Here is a 19,666-nt window from a genome sequence, read left to right as displayed (position 1 = left end):
CTAGAGGATTAAGATAGATGCATCCAGAAACGTCGTAATAGCTGGAGTGCGGGTCGCAAGACGGGAATATATAGTGCCAATTGATCAAAGGGAAGCCTTGAGTGATGAAAAACGAAAGAAGTATATTTGTTTTTGCAGTAATTTAACCGACTTGTGAGCCTTTTGCCTTTTTTGAAGCGTGCATGTGCCGATAAGCGGACACGCTTGTAATAACTAGTTAGGTATTGCATAAAATTACTAGAATTAGAGAGTAATCTGTTATCAAAGCATCGAGTTAGTCATCATTTGAATGTATAATATTATTATCGGTATTTATTACCAATCTGCCTGAGCAAATATGGTAATTATACCGCGTACGCAGTGTTTGGAATTTAGATAGACGTGAGATAACGTCGATGATATTAGCCATTGTCATTTCATAAGACATACATGCGCAAGTAAATGTGAAACATTTACAAGGCATGAAAAGATTCCAGGCCGCTATCATGTAATACATATCGCTATTCACACGCACACGCGAATAAACCGGGCATCCATTCAGCCGTCACAAAACGAAACTGAATGCCATCCTCATCTCAAGATGCGGCGGGCGCGGTGTCATTCCAAACGCATACTAAGCGAAACGCGTTAATAACGCCAGTGTAACTACGTACTGTAATTTCTTCTAGTTCTTGCACTTCTTACGGATGGCAGATAAACTGGTTCTTTTAAGAGTTTGAGTCATTTGCGTTTGGAATACACGGGTAGATCAGAGGCGGCGGGGCGAGGGGGCGGAGCGCCCGGCAACTGCGCCATAACTTGCCGCGCACGTACAACCAGACAATCGCAATTATTATTAACAGATATACGTTTAATGATCGTGTGCCGAGCGAGCGTTGGAAATTCAACTGCGTTAGCCGAGCGATTGTGGTGTTTACGTCATGGCGGCGTTCGTGTGGAAATCGCTAGTGTGTCTGTGTCCTACGAGGTGGGAATTAGAGGGATAGGGAGGGGGGTTTCTTGCGGAGTGAGTTAGCTCCAAGACTGATGATTTGTAGCGCGGTTAGCGTTCATCTAGCGGACCCGGGCCGAGATAACTCATACAGGGAACAAAGACAGGTCGCTAATGTAACCCGCTCTCGTATAAATCACGTAACGCGCTGAGAAACTATATTTTTGGACAACAAAGGAAAGCGAAGATCTAATAACGCAAAAACTATTGGATTCTCTCAATTGTGTTTGCGGTACAAATTGAGAACAATCGAACGTGGGTTTATATAAATTGGAATGTGATGAAAAAGGGAAAATAAGTTCACGTCAGAAGGCTAATAGCGGCCTACCTGCGAGCATGATAAAGATGGGTTTCTCGCTAAACAGGCACGGTCACATAAACCAGTTTGCGCGTTTGCGGCTTAAGATCGATGTAGGTGCACGCTTCGAGAGCTGCTCGTATATATAGGTACATACTATACTTATATAGGTACATACTCTCATTGCCAAGCGAACCGAAAGCTTGGACGAATACTGAATTTTATTTAAAGGTGAACTGAACCAATTGGAAAAATTTCAACAACAGTGTACTGACTTTCAAACATCAAAGAATAGAAAAGAATGCAATTTAAATAAAACCCAGTATAACCGAACAGAACACTGTGAGGGACATATATAGATTAGAATGTTTTTCTAATATAAAAACATTGGGAGTTTAGCCAAGATGACAATTGTATCGACAAACTCCAAATGAAAAGTAACAATTAAATGTATCGGGATCACAGATGCTACGAAAATTCACGTCACTATTTCCATACCTATACATTATTTAAGTTTCGATTAGCGTTTTCTATTAACGATCGTCATTTTGGCTAGGCCCCCAGGTTAATCTGTGCGCTCTGCAGGTTTAGAGATTGCGATTACACCCTTGCATTCGATATCCCGCGATATTTAAAACCACTAATGGACTTTAATCTAGAAACCTGATTTCAAACTAGTTTGAATTTTGTTTGATCTGCAAGAGTTGATGTCATTTGCAAATGCCACATGGACTTGAAGTAACGTCAACCTATCTATAATAAGATAATAACATTAATAACTACCTATTGAGAAACCCGGATGATGCAATAAACGTACTTGCAGTCTAATATCTATCTATATTCGCAATCCATGTCGTGAAAAAAATAAACTTACTTGCAGTCTAATAGCTATCTATATTCGCAATCCATGTCGTGAAAAAAATAAACTTACTGTTTAAGTCCAATCTGTTAAATCCGCGATCTGTAACAAATAAGAAACATTGTTAATTCATCGTTCGTGGAAAATCATCTCCATTAAGAAACATACTGATAAAATTAATAAGCGTATATAGTACGTATGGATTTACGTATACTATGTGTAGAAAACGGACTTCAAATCAAATTATACAATAAGTAACGAAAAAACACCCTAAAACAACGGTATTTATGAAATTTCCCTAGATTAGTATTACATGGATATTAGAAATGAAAACTTATTTACTCGTACACACGTTTTTCAAATACCTATGCCTAATTTCCTATACCTGTTCGGTAACTTCTCAGATTTCAATTTATCAAACACGTAACAAAGAATTCTATAGAGTATAGGACCAATACCTGTACTACCTGTACATATATACGACACATGTAACAGACAATGCCAATTTATTAAAGATAAACGAAACAAAAATCTCTACAACTGATATTTCTTCGCCAAGCCCAGAAAAATGTTAATACAACTGTCTTAAAAAGCGACCGAAGAGTTCCAGAAACAACGGTAGCACGCAATAAGTATTTATTTGTGCTCTCTTACAAGTGCAAACGAAAACATGAACATATACTGTACTATCTACAAAACTAAACAGAAAAGTCAACAAAATAGTTAGAAAACAAGAAATCTCAAATCTAGCTAATAAAACGAAACTTGAAAAGTTCGAGAACATTGACACGTAATGGGTATATTGAGTATATACTATAGGAGTGCGAAGTAGCCGAAGTGCGGACGAAATGGACAATGCGCGTAAAAAATCAATAAACGCCGGGCACGGCCTTCGCTGAGGTCGACTGACGCCTTTCGAAAGATTTGCAGTTTAATGCCGCTTCGGGTACTTGGCAAGTTTTGGGGGCGATAAACATAAATATGTATAGGTAGAATATTTAATAAGAGCCCTTCTAATACCTATACATACTTATATATGTTTCAACTTTCAATGGTTTAATTAGCAAGAACATCAATAAATTGTCTTGATGGTTGAATGGATACCTATTTATTTAAAGACAACATGTCATTTTCCGTTGAGAATAGCTGACCTGGAGAGAAAGGTTATTTAGATTATTTTAGGTAACAAGTATCAAAATGAAGAGTGACTTGATATGCTTTCTCCGATCTATGAACTGTTTAGTTATGTTGTGTAAGTGCTATAGCAGGTCTTTTGATAAACCTGCTCATTATAAATAATAAAGGAAAAACTCTCGATCTCATTACGATAGTTCGCGTCTTGAAACTATTTCAAGATTCCAAATCTATTAATAAATAACTTTAGATTAACGCAAACAACGTGTCAGGTTCTCGTCATGATAAGAACGCATTGCCTATAGATATAATGAGTTATAAAAGTATAAGTTGGACAGTGCTCAAACAGTGAGCGTTCCATTCAGTGCCAAGTGCAATATATTTAGATGGACTGTGACGGGGCATCTTTTCGGCCGCACTAATTTCGTCCCGTCTTTGTGTGGGGTATAAAAACGCTCCAAAATGCGCTTGGGAGGCGATTCCGACCTATTTTTGTAATACAGTGCACATATTTTAATAAAAATGATTCTATCACTCGGAGCAATAGAAATGGAGTTCTCAGACGACCTTCCGATTTCGATTTCCGCGGCACCTCTCCTGATATTTGTAAATCATAAAAAGTTGAAATATACGATGTGAGATCGATGGATCAAAATAATAATACTCTTATTTGTTGTTGTGTATGGGTAAAATGTTAAAAATCTAAGGATTCAACTGTCAGGAACCCAAAAAAGTCAGTAATATAGTCTGTCGCTTCAGTCGCTTGTGCTTTTTTGTATTTGGCATAATTTGTTATTTTTTTAAACGACTGCATCGCCATCTACGTTAAGTGTTAAGTTTTGTGAGTTTATCCTCATTGCGCACTAGTACCAACTCCGTCCAGAAATATCTCGTCTACATGAGGATAAGTTAGCTACAAGCGGCTTGATTCAACATGTCGGTGAAAGTTGCAGGGATCATGTTGCCATTAGAAGCCTTAGTACTTTCCCACGAACGCCCCGGGCCATCACAGGTTAACAAGAACATATTAACTTCGCGAGTTGATAAGCCGAAATAGCTGAAACTTGAGTTTATCTACATTTGGTGTGTTTAAGCGCAAGTCTGCACCTGCAGTAGTTGCAGATCAATAATAACGACTAGATGGAGCTTGGAAGATATTCCCTAACTACACATAAGCGTTCTTATTCTAGTCGCTGGGATACGAGTTGAGCCAAGTGTAACTCAGTTATTAAAAATCAGAGTATCCTTGCACAAGCACATGACTAGATAAAATACAGTTGCCATCCTAACTGTACTAGTCGTAGTAATCGTGTTATTTGGATGTCTTTACCTCTCTACGTTTAACATACAAGCGCGCGCGTAATTGATTTCAACAAAACTGCATGTTTATCGTTTGTTTTAGTGTAAAGGGGTGTGAGAAGCAACTGAACAGTGTGCATTATAAAGTACGAATAGCTACATAGATATGTTGAGCGAGTTTTTGTCATTTTCTCGTACAAACTTCGATCAGATACGAAATCTATACAAGGTAATCTACAGCCGCAGATAAACCGGTCTAGCGGGCGCCTGCCGTATAAGTATATGTTCGCGAGTCTAGAAACTTTTCGCTATAGAGCGAAAACTGTGTCGCCGCCAAAGAAAGTTGTAGTGGCGTAGGTCGAGCAGAGAGGAGTGTTATTCATATCCCTTGAACGTGAACGAAAAGTAGCGAAAACCAGTATAAGGGCGCTATCTGATTATGAGACATCTCGAGGTCTCCTTACATTGGTACCTAACCCTGACAATTTGACTTGTGCTCGATACACGAAATGTGCGAGTGCGAGTCGCATGCCGTTCTTTCCCAAATATGAACATTCCTAATTCCTTGACCTAATCAAAACGCATGACTCTTTGAAGTTAGTTTACCACCCACCAATGTTACTAGATTTAAGACCGGATAGTTTAGTCTCTCTGCGAGTTTTCTGTGTACAATAAATATTTTTTGCCTTTTTCCTATTGAGACTTATCTTCGATTTACGCAGTCAGTCCTGATCCCGAGACATAAGATGTAGAAATGCATGAGTTATCAGCGATATCGTTTCATTCGCTTGGGAAACGCTCGGAAACAGTAGGATATTTACTAAAAATCCTGGTCACGGCACCACAATAGTCATAACCATTACTACCATTAGTTAGACCAGAGGGTTTAGCTAGCCAAGCAAAGATGACACTCGTATCATGACAGTCAAGCGCCAAATGAAAAGAAAAAAATTAACGGGATGACAGATGCTTCGAAGTCACATGACTATTTCCGTACATTATTTACGTTTCGATTAGCGTTTTCTATCTATGATTGTCATCTTGGCTGACAGGCCCCCTGGGGTCAGCAAACCCGAGCGGCATGAGTCTCTATGGATCTGCAATTGCGGCTCTTTAAATAACCTATTAATAGTTAGAGGACCAGTCCAAAGTCCACTTGGCTCTATAAAAATGTTTTCCAAACCCCGAGCTTGACGATGTTAAGCCATTTGTGGAGTAGAGGAAGTATAAAGGGAAGTCACATCTCTACTATCTCTATACTGGCCGGGAAGCAAATCCTCGCAATATGCAATTGGAACACAGGACCAGATCCCAGGCTGTGACGTGATGGATGTGGCAAATCGAGACGCGTCGTACGTCGCACCCATAAATCCGAGGCACCGGCGGATAAAAACGGCGGGTGGCCCGCAATTTATGAAACGACTGCCGCAGTGTAAAGTTGTTAAATTGATGTTCTTTATGGCGCAGATAGTAGTAGTTCTGAATTTAAGAGTGTATACAAGGTCTTAGTTTATGAAGATAATACTTTTTACAAGCATACGACCCGCCTGATGATAAGCAGACACCGCAGCCTATGGACGCCTGAAACTCCAGAGGTGTTACATACATGCCCGTTGCCGACCCTTTAAAAACATGTACACTCCTTTTTTGAAGAACCCCATACTGTAGCCCTTTGGAAAAACCTCGGCAACCTCTTAAACCGCACAGTGCGCAATACTACTTGACTCTTCTTGTCATTGGCTGTCTGTCAATCTGAATTCACAATATTCACATAGTGATGCCGGTTTATTTCTGTAAAATTGTAGGCTCATATAACAGTGTACAGTCACCAGCAAAAATATATGACTGTGGGCAGCCGTGCAAAAATATCTGATGCTCCATTGGAGGCATAAGTATATGACGACACTACCTCGGTAAAAATATGTGATGCTTTGTGGCCGGCAAAAACATCGTTAGTTTGTATCCGCATAAATATCGGATCGGGTGGCTTAAAAATATTTGACGACTCATAAAAATCAAAATTATGTGATTACTCTCTACTGGCTTAAATATCTCTCCACTGTGAATGCAAATACATGGGATGGCAGACGGACCGCCTATATATCTGACACGAAATTATGAAATATGTATGTCATCAATCGGCAAAAACGAACCATACCTGGATAGCATAGAGCCTTAAATTGTATGAAGTGATTTGACAATTCACGAAAAGAGTGCAGACTTGTCATTGCATATGTCTGTCTCACGTATTTCATTTGCAATTTTAAATTGTCACATAATTCAGGTAGACTTTTAATAGAAGATGTGTAATAAAACTAATAAACCTCCTTCTTACATAAAAAAGGATGATAAAGAAGTCAACTTGTGGACTGTGACAAGGACAAACAATAATAGCGCTTTCGCTGCTACTCCTACTGAATGATACATAAGACTATCCCGTTCGGTCATTTCCCCCACCCCTCATGCCAGATCCAGTTATATACTAGATTCATGATATGATTGCAATACGTTCAAATTTACAAAAAATTTATATACATTTTATTCCGTCAAATCGATGATAGAATATAATGTGAGACAGACATATACAATGACAAGTCTGCACTCTTTTCGTGAATTGTCAAATCACTTCATACAATTTACGGCTCTATATCAAACATGTATGGTTCGTTTTTGAAGGTCGATAACATATTTGTGATTTTCCAACGTGTCAGATATTATAATAGGCGGTCCGTCGTCCATCCGATGTATTTGCTTTCACAGTGGAGAGATATTTATGCCAGATGAGAGTAATCAGATAATTTTGATTTTTATGAGTAATCAAATATTTTTAAGCGACCCGATCCGATATTTATGCGGATACAGACTAACGATATTTTTGCCGGCCACAAAGCATCACATATTTTTACCGAGGTAGTGTCGTCATATACTTATGCCTCCAATGGAGCATCATATATTTTTGCACGGCTGCCCACAGTCATATATTTATGCTGGTGACTGTACGAGTGTCAGTGTATTACCATCAACGGTTCCTTTTGCGACCCACTCTTGATAATCTCGTTGGAATGGCTATCAAACGCTTTATTAGTTATTACTCACTTCAAAAAACCTTGCACGTATCGAAAGATCAGTCAGAATGCCAAAACATGTAATTAAATAACATGTACTTGTATAATCTTTATTGAAATTGAACCTAAATCTTGTCAATTTTTCCCCATTTAATGATCAAAGCTGTCAATTTATTTCAATTAAGAAATACAATTACATATACGGAATATAAAATGTTAGCATTTCTTTTTTTAACGTAGCATCTTGGAATTAGAGCATACAAATGATAAAACACCCTTTTAATTTGATATTTGTGTGAAAACTAATTTATGAATGCTGAATTTCGATTATAATAATTGAGTGCAATAACGCAGTGAATGTCGCTGATTCCATGTGAAATAAACATTGAAAGTATATCAAAACGTGACTCTTGTTAGGGTTCGTGCTTCGCGTGTGCTATCTGTTAGAATATAAATGATATACATCGTTAAATAAACACATTATCTTGTACGTGACAATTTGAACAAATAACGAGTCAAAACGCTTTAGTAAGCAATATTTGCTAACCGGCAAATAGTCCTTTGATAGTCTGTGCGGAAAGAGATGAGTCGTGGAATGTACGGATGGGGCCCAATACAATCCACGACTCTTCTCTTTCCGCACAGACTCTAGTAATATGATGATCTAACTTAAGCCCTCGATTTCTTACGCCAAGCGGTGAACACAGATTTTTTTTTTTATACAAAGTGACTGCGTTTACATTTCTCTTGATTTTAATAGTAGGTAATTAGGTATTAGGCTGAAGTAAAACGCATGGCGTAATTAGCTACTTATTGGACGTATGACGTGAAAGTGTGCTGAACTGAAGGTCCGTAGACCTTCGGCAGCGAAGAACAGCAAGAAAAAAGATTTTAACAAATTGGCATAGATAGATCAATAAAAATACTGAAGAATTCCATGTAATAGTGTACAGAATACAGACAGAATTGATATGGAAACCTCTCATAACAAATACGACCTTTAACAACTAAGAATAGATATAAACAACTATTAGGAAATACCGCACAAATCAAAGTTGATCCGGCCTATACTTTAATAAAGGTTTTGTCTCGTATTACAGCGTCGATCTTATTAACTCGAACAACAAACAATTCCGAAAGGCACTAGGGAAGTTTTCTCAGCTTTATAGAAACTTCCATCAATCAGGAGTTTTATGAAACTTTGAATGACTAGCGTCTACCTATACTTGTGAAGTTGAACCCCCAGTTTAATTTTTAAAGTAATAAGAGTTCCAGGGGGTTCGGATTTTGTTTAATTGTGAGTGGTTTCGTTTTTGATAAAAGTTAATTGAGGAAATTGTTTTACTTTGATAATTGTTTTGTGTATCAAGCTTTTGAGCAGAATTCGACGTCGGGGTCCCTTTGTTTCCCATAAAGTTTTAAGTCATAATGTATTATTTGTCATATTATCATTAGTCATAAAACTGAAACCGTTAACTTTTCAGGATTTTCGTCAGGTTATCCTATAGATAGGTTAGGTTAGTTTTATGGCATTCCTGAAAAGTGACGCGTTTCTGAACCAAATGAATTATGACTAACAAAAATGCGGGCAAACAATTCATTATGACTTAAAACTATTTGGGAAACAATAGAGACCCGTAGGTGCAGATTTAGGAACAGATCTTCGATTTTGAGTCGACCAAAATGCTCTTAAACTATACCTATACATTAGCTTTTCTGTTAGGTATATAGTTCTCGAAAACTCTAGTTACAAGGTTCTACTATAAACAACAAATAGCTAATAAAGCAGCCTACATTACACCACACATCAAATTCATAAGTAAATTTAATAGTTCCCCTTCAAAAGTATCGAGTAGGGTTTGCACGACGGATCCGAAATGTATGGGAAGATCCGCGGATCCGGATCCAGATCCGGATAATTGCATACATTTCGGATCAGGATTGCAAACCCTAGTATCGAGTTACCGGTTACTATTTATGAACAAAGCTTGACTGTAAATCTAACCTGTTTTAAAATCAATTCTCCCTTCTAAAACGATGTAATTCACAAAGATATGCATCTATCAAACCGTGTTTTTACACAAATCCGTCCACGTGATCAACAACCATAGGCGGCCGACGCCGCGTCGCGTGACTAACGCCGGTGCACGGTAATACAAGCGTACGTTTACACCGTGTACACGATTACTGCTAGTACCTGACGGAATCCTTAGGTCCGCTCAAATCTCAAACAATCCAGAACAACACTGCACGTCACTACACAAAAGTGTACACACGACAATAGAGCGACAAAGGCGAGGGTCGCGCACGACAGTATCTGGTCGCGCGGGGCGTTTATCTGGCTGTGACAGCGCGCCGCCGTCTCGAATAACAATAATGAGGCGACTAATTATTATTATTACTCGGGCACTCGTTCGGTTGCATGCGAGTATAGGTAGGTGGCGTAATCGCTGAATTCCATATAATCGCGGCGTACGCACACATGCGCGCCGAGCGCCACGTGTGGTGACGTCGGCCAGGCAGGTAAGGGGTGTCATTCTGATCGCCTCAATTCCCTTTAACTCTCCTGTAAACCAGTGTAAGCGCGCTCTCAGTTATAAGGATCCCAACGTCACAATTTGCATGAGCGTACGATTCGCCAGCGTTCAGTAATAGACCGGCAAGTACGAGCGCGTTGGTACGTTTCGTTTCGTATCGATCTCTTGATAAATTCGATACGCTGAGCCGGTGAATGCACGCTGGCAGCGGTCGCCTTTCACGGGGAAACGCGGTATTTACGGTCGTTGCAATTCGCTGGTAACTATACAAACGCTCTTTGTGTTTATCGGTCGCCAGCGCCACGGCGCGCGAATATTCTCGAAGGCGAGATAACACGTGTATTTATTAACGGCAGTTGCGCAATTTAATGTACTGATAACGCGTGTTTGCTCAGTACTATAGTAGTACCTGCAGCCACGACCGTGATACGAGTTCACAGGGTACAGTCACCTGCAATATCTAGACAATAATTTGCATGATGAAACGCGTCGAAATATACGAGGAGCCCATGTTTTCGAACGTTATCGTCGTTTTGCATCTTGTCTATAAAATAGACTGATTTACCGACAAAGACATTTTCTTAACCGTAACGAGTTATGTTTAAAAAACAGGAATTTTGCTAGATAACACTCTGGTAAGGTAACCCATAACACTTAGGTATTTCTAGCCATTCCACATAATCTGCGGGCGTCCCACACTACGTATGCGAATCCTCGGGGTTCACTCAATAACCCGTAAGGTAGATTCATAGATAAGGCCAACAGTGATATATGGATAGACCCAACGCGTTCAACGGGCATCTTAAACGCATGTCACATATTTTTTGCGCGTTTTATCAAATAAAGGTGAGTGTACGACCTCGTTAAGAGTTCACAAGGCTCTGAGCGCGGCGGCGCTTCGTATTTCGCCGGTGTATGGTAAATAATCCAATTTGGAGCGGTGTGCTGCTTCTAATCGCCCTAATTGAGGGACGAGTCTCCAATTACTGACGCAGCTCGTTTGTTCAGTTCGCAACCTTTTTACTGTACTTACCTACATAGTTGTACAATGACATAATTTTGAATTTTGTATTTAAATAGAATTGTGTCAAGCAGAATTTTCACTCACATCTGTCACAAAATAAAAATGGGTCGATCTTTGATATAATTTTCGAAATTTTATTTATTTACGATATTACACGAGGAAATACACCAATTTTATTCATGGTCCTTATCGCAACCGGATATAAAGGGAAGTGCAGTGTTTTTAAGTTTCAATCTAAGAAGATAAACTGTGAGTACATTCAAGTTAATTATTAGTGTCGCACATCGAGTTTCAAATTATCAATTACGGATTTAAAAGTGTTTATATTAGCAACAATAACCAAAAACTATTTTCGACAAAATTTACAAAAGGGGAAATCGTATACGTTTCGTACCCCCCGGAAAAATGAAAAAGGGGAAATGTGACCAGTTTCGTACACCTTCAACAAAAGTATTGGAGACATGATACCCTTTTGTTTCAAAATATTATTTACGACTAAATTATAAATTTTCAACGGACTTTGGACATTTTTACGTTCATCCATCTCTGGATTTTGAATTTTTTTTTGAACTCTTCAACTTGTAATTTCAATTCATTATTGTCAATATGGACGCGGAAATATCATTGCTTGTTGACGTTTCTGTACGCATCGCGAAAGGACATACTAACTTCAGAAAGTCACCCAAGGAGCGTGTGACAGTTTCATATGTAGAATCGCGACTAGAGAATTTGGAATCACTGTGGGAAAAGTTTTCTTCAGGACATGACGAATTGGTTAAAGCCTATGCAGCGCCAGACATACAAAAATCTATATATGGAACAGAAACAGTATACGATGTAACTGAGGCAAATTACTTGGATTATAAATGCGCACTGAAAGATGCACTTACCAGATTGAAACCAAATCCAAGTAACTCCGATACTTCGGTGCATATGTCAAAAGCTACAACTTCAAAGACCAGTCATGTCAGGCTACCAAAGATTACCATTCCAACATTTTCTGGACTTTATACAGAATGGATGTGTATCTCATTCACGACAATAATGAAATTGATGATGTACAGAAATTACATTACTTGAAGGGACATCTCAAGGGAGAAGCTGAACAATTGTTACGACATATACCCATAACTAATGATAGTTACGAGCAATGCTGGACTCTTTTGAAAAGCCGATACAACAATAAACAGTATTTAGTTAATAGCATTTTTCAGCGGTTTTTCGGTCAAAAAAGCATTTCAACCGAGTCCTCCAGTGCAATCAAGCAATTACTAGATGTCACAACAGAAACATTAAATGCCTTAAAAGGGTTAGGTATTGACACTGGTACATGGGATGTCATGATAATTTATATTGTTAGCCAGAGATTAGATTCTGAGAGTAGGAAGCAATGGGAGTCTAAGGTCAGCGAATTGGTATCAAGTTCAGATAATTTGCCAACAATTAAACAATTCAAAGAGTTTTTGGAAACAAAATACCATTCGTTGGAGTTCTTAGATTCAAAATCAAACACTTTTCAGAAACAGCGCACTTTTAATTCTCACAGTAATCAAATAAATAAATCAAACTCGATTAACATGTTATATGTAGCTCAGACAACTTGTGCTTTATGCAAACAAGATCACCATATTAGGAGTTGTAAGGATTTTATTAACAGGGATCTTGACAGCAAGCGTAACTTTGTCCAAGACCAAAGGTTGTGTTATAATTGTTTGGGCAACAATCACTCAGTAAAACACTGCAAAAGCACCACCTCGTGTCAAATATGTAACAAAAGGCATCATTCATTATTACACCAAAAGAGCGAATCGCACACTACTGTGGCGAATCATTCCATTAGTGATCAAACTTCACCAGTTGTGAGTCAAATCAAGTCACCTATCAATGCTTCATCATCGGATGAGCATCCATCAACGTCGGCACACATCACCAACCATTTTGTGAAGGGTATAGCACCTCGAAAGCTATTGGCAACAGCTGTAGTATCAGCTCATTCACAAAATGGCGGGGAATATCAACTCTTGCGAGCTCTTATAGATCAAGGGTCGGAAGAGTCCTTTATTGCAAGGTCAGCAGTTCAATTACTTGGATTAAAAACCACACCAACCAGGGCAGATACATCAGGTTTGGGAGGTGAACAGGGCCCTTCAACAAGGTCCATAGTGGAGTTATCAATCAGTTCACGTCTCAATCCAGGTTGTGTGTTTCGTGTTTCAGCGTATGTCCTCGACAAAGTGACGAGAGACTTACCTTCAACTGCTGTATCAATCACCTCATGGCCGGAGTTAGAACTAGTAACTTTAGCTGACCCGGAATATCACACTTCGAATAAGATAGATATCTTATTAGGGGCGGAGGTTTATGCTAGGATTATTCAAGATGGTATTATCAAATGTCCCTCGGGGTCTTTAGCGGCACAAAATACAACCCTGGGATGGATATTATTTGGAGCGGTCAAGTCGGATCAAAACACAAATATTAAGGTTACAACATTGCACACACATGTAGAGCCTGTAGAAGAATTGCTCAAGTCCTTTTGGGAGGTTGAAGCAGAGCCGTCCAACAAACAGAAGATTTTGTCAATCGAAGAGCAGCGGTGTGAAGATATCTTCCATTCAACCACCACACGAGATGAAGAGGGACGATATGTTGTCAAACTTCCATTTCGAGATAGTGAACCAGCCTGCGCAGATGGTCATTCGCGGGATATTGCATTGAAGAGATTCCACTATCTTGAGAAGAAGATGCAGAACGATGAGCGTCTGAAACAGGAATACAAGAAAGTATTTGATGAATACTTAGAGTTAAATCACATGAAGGAAATTCATGACAACAAAGCAAAGGGTTGTTACATACCATATCACGCTGTCATACGCGAAGACAGACAGACAACCAAATTTCGGGCTGTCTTTGATGCGTCATGCAAAGGTACGAACGGCGTATCTTTAAACGACGATTTAATGGTAGGCCCTAGATTGCAACCAGAGTTGCGTCATATAATAATGCGTTGGCGTATGTACCCAATCTGCTTCATTGCAGATATAGTTAAAATGTACCGCCAAATAAAGGTTGATGACGAAGACTCAGAATTCCAGCGTATTTTGTGGCGTGAAACACCGGAAGAGAACATCAAAGAATATAAGATGCTTCGTGTTACATTTGGAACTTCTTCAGCTCCTTATCTGGCTGTAAAAAGCTTGATACAAGTGGCAAAAGATGAAGGGCAAGACTTCCCTCTAGCAGCTGAAAGAGTAAAACATGAATTTTATATGGATGATTTGATGTCGGGTTGCGAGAGCGAAGAAGAAGCAATCGAAATATACAAGCAAATGAATGAATTGCTAAAAAGGGGCGGTTTCGAATTGCAAAAATGGGCTAGCAACAGTGAAGCAATGTTGAAGCAAATACAACAAGGGAGTTTAGGAAAGCAAGATGAAAAGAAGATAGAAGTCAAATTAGAAGCTACTAACAAGATATTGGGACTTACCTGGAGTCGTACTTCCGATGAGTTTGTGTACGCAGTTCAGTTGCCTCCGATGTCTGCACCTGTAACAAAAAGAAAGGTTATCTCGGATATTTCAAAGTTGTATGATCCACAAGGCTGGATAGCACCGAGTATAATCAAAGCAAAGATTTTCATTCAGAAGTTATGGCTTGCGGGTATTGGCTGGGACGAAGAATTACCACAACCGCTATTGCAAGAATGGACAAAGTATAGGGAAGATCTTTCTGACCTGACACAATTTCGGTTGAAGCGCTGGGTATACTACAAAGCAGACACAAAGTTAGTGGAACTCCATGGCTTCTGTGATGCTTCAAATTCTGCATTTGCTGCAGTTATATACTTGCGAGTGATAGATGCAAGAGGAGAAGTTCACGTCAGTTTGATTACAGCAAAAACAAGAGTTTCCCCAATCAAACAACTTAGTCTTCCAAGATTGGAATTATCAGGTGCTGTTCTGCTAGCAAAGCTACTTATTGAAGTGTCGGGTGTTTTGAATATACCGAAATCAAATATACACGCGTGGACTGACTCTGAGATAGTGCTTGCGTGGTTGAGCAGTCATCCTAGTCGTTGGAAAACATTCATCGGGAATAGGTGTTCAGAGATACTGACGGTCACAGACCGTAACCAATGGTCACATGTCAAATCTGAACATAATCCAGCAGATTGTGCATCACGGGGCATTCGAGCCTCTGAATTAATTGGATTGGAGCTCTGGTTAAGAGGACCTTCTTGGTTGAATGAAAAGGTTATTCAATATTCTAATCCTAAGGAATTGGAGACCAATTTAGAAGAAAGAAAAGTAAAAACTCACCTCACTACTTCAGTAGGAGATCACGGCGAAGTTGACGACATCTGGGCGAAATTCTCATCGTTGACGAAACTGCTGAGAGTCATAGCATATTGCCGCAGATTCCTGTGTAAGGAGAAACCAAAACATCAGTACCTCCTAAAGAAAGAAATTGATGATGCGTTGATAATAATGATAAAAAAGTGTCAACTTCAAGCATTCTTTGAGGAGTGGAAGGATATTAAGCAAGGAAAACCAGTAAGCAAGAAAAGTGTACTTACCACTCTGAATCCACAGCTGGACGACTCGGAATTACTCCGAGTTGGTGGGCGGCTGCATTACGCTGAATTAGATGAAGACCAAAAGCATCCCATTATTTTACCAAAGCAATCGCTGTTGACGACTCCTCTTATACGAAATGCACACAAGGTTACACTGCACGGAGCGCCACAGCTAATGATAAACATGATTCTGGGTGAACCTTTATTAGCTGTTCCAGATCATAACTACGAACATTCGCCAGTTAGTTCATTGAGAAGATGGCAACTTTTACAGCGAATGTTACAGGACTTTTGGCGGCGTTGGTCGCAAGAATATCTTACACGTTTCATGCAAAGATATAAGTGGACACAGGTTGTACCTGAACCAAAGGTTGGAGATGTTGTTCTAGTAAAGGAGCTTGATTTGCCTTCAGCTCGATGGTTGTTAGGTCAAATTGTTGAAAAACACCCTGGAGTGGACAACGTTACGCGGGTTGTTACGTTGCGCTATAAAAATTCTTTGATTAAACGACCAGTGTCTAAACTTTGTGCCTTACCTTTAGCAGATTAATTTATTTTAAATGGATAAAAACTGGCCCATTGCGAGTCATATTTATCCGCCGAAGGTTCCGTTTCGTATCTTCGTACAAGATTTTATGCTTTTGTACTTTTTTCATGAACAAGGAATTTGATTTATGTACTCTTCCGTACCTTGCCTTGCCACAGTGATAATCGATTGAAAGCCGCGAATCTAATACTAATGTCGCCGTGACAAGGTATGAAAAGGTACAAAAATCAAATTACATACTTGACCATCACAAAAAACGCCGAAGACATCAGGTCTCTTGTCTGTGCATATCTATTCTATTAATACAAACGTGTACGAGTTTGGGTAGTAGGTATTAGTCTGAATTAGTACACTGAAAATAACTGTTTGCCCAGGTGCCTTCGGTTCCGAAACTGAGGATAATTAATGTAATGACCCCCGTGAGGGTAAAACTGTCATTTCCCTCGAGGTAACCAATTTTTTAATTACTATTCGCTTTTATTGGTCGCTTGAAAACATTTTAAATTGGATATCAAATGAGTCTTCGTGAAAAGTCACAGGAATAATAGATTAAAAAGGTTAGGAATAGGAACCCACTGTTCTAGACTAGTTGGTTGGATGGTAGCGGAGACTACTGGTTCCATTGTCTTCTAATACGAAATCCTAAAAAAACCGGCCAAGTGCGAGTCGGACTCGCGCACGAAGGGTTCGGCACCATCAACAAAAAATCGTGTTTGTTAGCCCCCCCCCCCCCCTTAAATATTTATTTTATTTTTAGTATTTGTTGCTATAGCGGCAACAGAAATACATCATCTGTAAAAATTTCAACTGTCTAGCTATCGCGGTTCATGAGATACAGCCTAGTGACAGACGGACGGACGGACGGACAGCGAAGTCTTAGTAATAGGGTCCCGTTTTTTACCCTTTGGGTACGGAACCCTAAAAAACATTAGGCGGTAAAAAGAGTCGTGACTATGAAGGCTGGCCTGAGTCACCACATGAGTTTGCAAGTGGCAAATGCACAACAACCGGTTCGGTATTATTATCTGAGAACGGAACGACTTGGCAAAATTGGCCCGTCTGAAAAGTTCGCGAACGGCAGTTCTCACACGCGATATGAATAGAATGGTACAATTGGTACATATTACTATTTAACGTTTTTATATTGACAGTCACATTACAAGCGGTGATCAGAAGAGTTGATTGCAAACCACGGTGATGATTATAGATAGTAAAATGACGTAGTAAATGTGACTGAAAACAGCAATTTTGTTCCGATCGAGGTATGTACCTATGATTTACTTAAAAATGCAAAGGAAATCAGAATAAATCTAAATGAAACTTTAATGAAAATACCGTATTAACTAGGTAAGTATTTATAGTATATTATCACGAACATAAAACACGATATTTTCGCATATGTTTAAGTAAAAGTAAATATTCCAGTTGCCAAGTCAACGAACTAATTATCCGTCTGCTATCTATCTAAACAAACAGTGCCAATGAAACAACAGCGTAGGCGCGTAATAGGCGAATACAAATAAGCGCCAAGAGACAAATTGTATTTTTTGTAATTTGCGCTCAGGCCAAAGCCCGGAAATCGCAGTGGTCGCCCAAAAACGACGAAGGCGAATAAAAACGAGGACGTCAACAACCAGCCAGTCGCCGGCCTATTCCAATAGGGTCGTCGGCCAAACAAAATAACGACATTCAAACCACATAGCTATCCGTGTTAGCGGTAGCGAGGCGTAGATAGAACGTATATACACTATCTACATACCTGTGTTAAATAGTAGTGGTGGTAAAGTTTTAACAGTACCTACAAAACAGAGTAAACTTAAATGGACGAAAGAAAAAAGGTTGAAGTTTCCTTCCCACGCAAACTACTAACCCTTGAGTATTTTTCAGTAAACAATGAGTAAAATCAAGAATACCGAACCGAAATAAACTTAAGTTCGAGTTGCCTACATGTTTTAAGCCCAAACTTTGCCACGCCAACTTTTCATGTAAATGTGCCTACAGTTACGCGTGTAGAATTGCTAACCGCCGCTTATCACGACCTAAATACCAAAAAACTGTCCGCGCTATCTGGAATTTGGACTATCACAGACACTGGAGAGCACATGTTATCGAACGCGCCGATAAAAGTCTGAACTTAACGAGGGTTAAATCGTTTCAATGTAGTTGGTCAAGAATAAAGTCGCAGCATTGTCGCAAAAAGTAATGACGGACGGCACGAGGCTTTATTCCGATGTCTTACCAAATAAGAGTCGAAATTGGGTAATCCAGTGTAACCGAGACCTCAGCTCGGAGAGCTAAATCGTCATTAACAACCAATAGGTGTTCACTAGTTGCCAAAAACATAACTCCAGCATTGTGTTGCTACTAGTGAGACCCATTTTAAGAGGCTCCGAACTTGTGTAGTTTCTAGTTAACTTGGTTGTCTTGTCACCAGACGAAATTTTGGCTTGTAGTCCGGATTTAAGTATTAAGCGCCATTTCGAATTTTGCGGTTAAATAGAATAGAATAGAAATAATTTTATTCGTGAGCACAAACACAAAATAGAAACAGATGTAACAGATATAACAGAGATATAACAAGAGATAACAAGAGATATAACAGAGAATAAAAGGATAAAGTGCCACGAAATGATCTTCCGATGAGACCATCCGGTGAAACAATCACGACAGGTAACATGAATACAAAACAAAATTAATATATAACATACAAAAGACAAAGACAGCAAAAAGATAAAAATACATTACAATATAGTGGCCCGATTGCTTTCAAAATAGAATATGTTGTTTATAACAATGAAACAGTGGTAGAATTTTCAAAAGCTAACACGACAAATGCGAATAACGCCGATAAAAATGATATTAACTGAGGCTGAATGGTTTCATTGTACTTTAAATTTCTAGAATAGTCACAAGATAGCCGCAAAAAGTAATGACGGACGATCGCCGACACGAGATCTTGTTTTCCAATCACACAACGAACCTAGATGCTTAGGACGTCAGGCCATCCAGTATAACGATGGACTCGACGTATGTGACAACTATGAGCAATCAAGTTTTCAATTATACTAGCCTTAGTGACAAGCTTGAATAATACCAAACACGAGTACACCAATCGTGCTATTTCGAGACTCGTTTTCCTCTATAGTACACAATAATAATAATAGACGCGGCCGCGAAGATAACGTTTGCAAAGCAAGCGAGCACTATGCAAGTATTTGCCACTCATAACTTTGTGGCTATAAGGAAGGTGAACGACTGAAAGAGAATGAAATATTCATGAAAAACAACTTGTTTCATGAGCGGCAAAAGACAAAATACAATGCAAATTAGTGTCGC

The 19,666-nt window shown here is 39.2% G+C and overlaps 2 protein-coding genes across 5 annotated transcripts in view; one reads left to right on the top strand and one right to left on the bottom strand.

The window, feature by feature from the left end:
* LOC134657470 (C-terminal-binding protein) overlaps positions 1-19,666 on the bottom strand; it is a 134,283-nt gene that overhangs the window by 92,213 nt on the left and 22,404 nt on the right. For 3 of the 4 annotated variants that reach the window (XM_063513033.1, XM_063513036.1, XM_063513034.1), the window contains exon 2: positions 2,221-2,250. The gene's annotated coding sequence lies outside the window, so the exon portion shown is untranslated. Of the gene's footprint in view, positions 1-2,220; positions 2,251-9,843; positions 9,978-19,666 lie in introns of those variants that run through there. The other variant, XM_063513035.1, reaches the window with a different exon arrangement.
* Positions 12,224-17,499, top strand: LOC134657711 (uncharacterized). The gene is made up of 3 exons (XM_063513274.1): positions 12,224-12,347; positions 13,425-16,024; positions 17,482-17,499. Exons 1-3 carry the CDS (start codon positions 12,224-12,226, stop codon positions 17,497-17,499), a joined length of 2,742 nt encoding a protein of 913 aa, XP_063369344.1.

The sequence above is a fragment of the Cydia amplana genome, chromosome 20 (genome assembly GCF_948474715.1).
Source record: "Cydia amplana chromosome 20, ilCydAmpl1.1, whole genome shotgun sequence".
Classification (NCBI taxonomy): Eukaryota; Metazoa; Arthropoda; class Insecta; order Lepidoptera; family Tortricidae; genus Cydia; species Cydia amplana.
The sequence above is the reverse complement of the archived record's forward strand: the minus strand, read 5'-3'. Positions and strand labels throughout refer to the sequence as shown.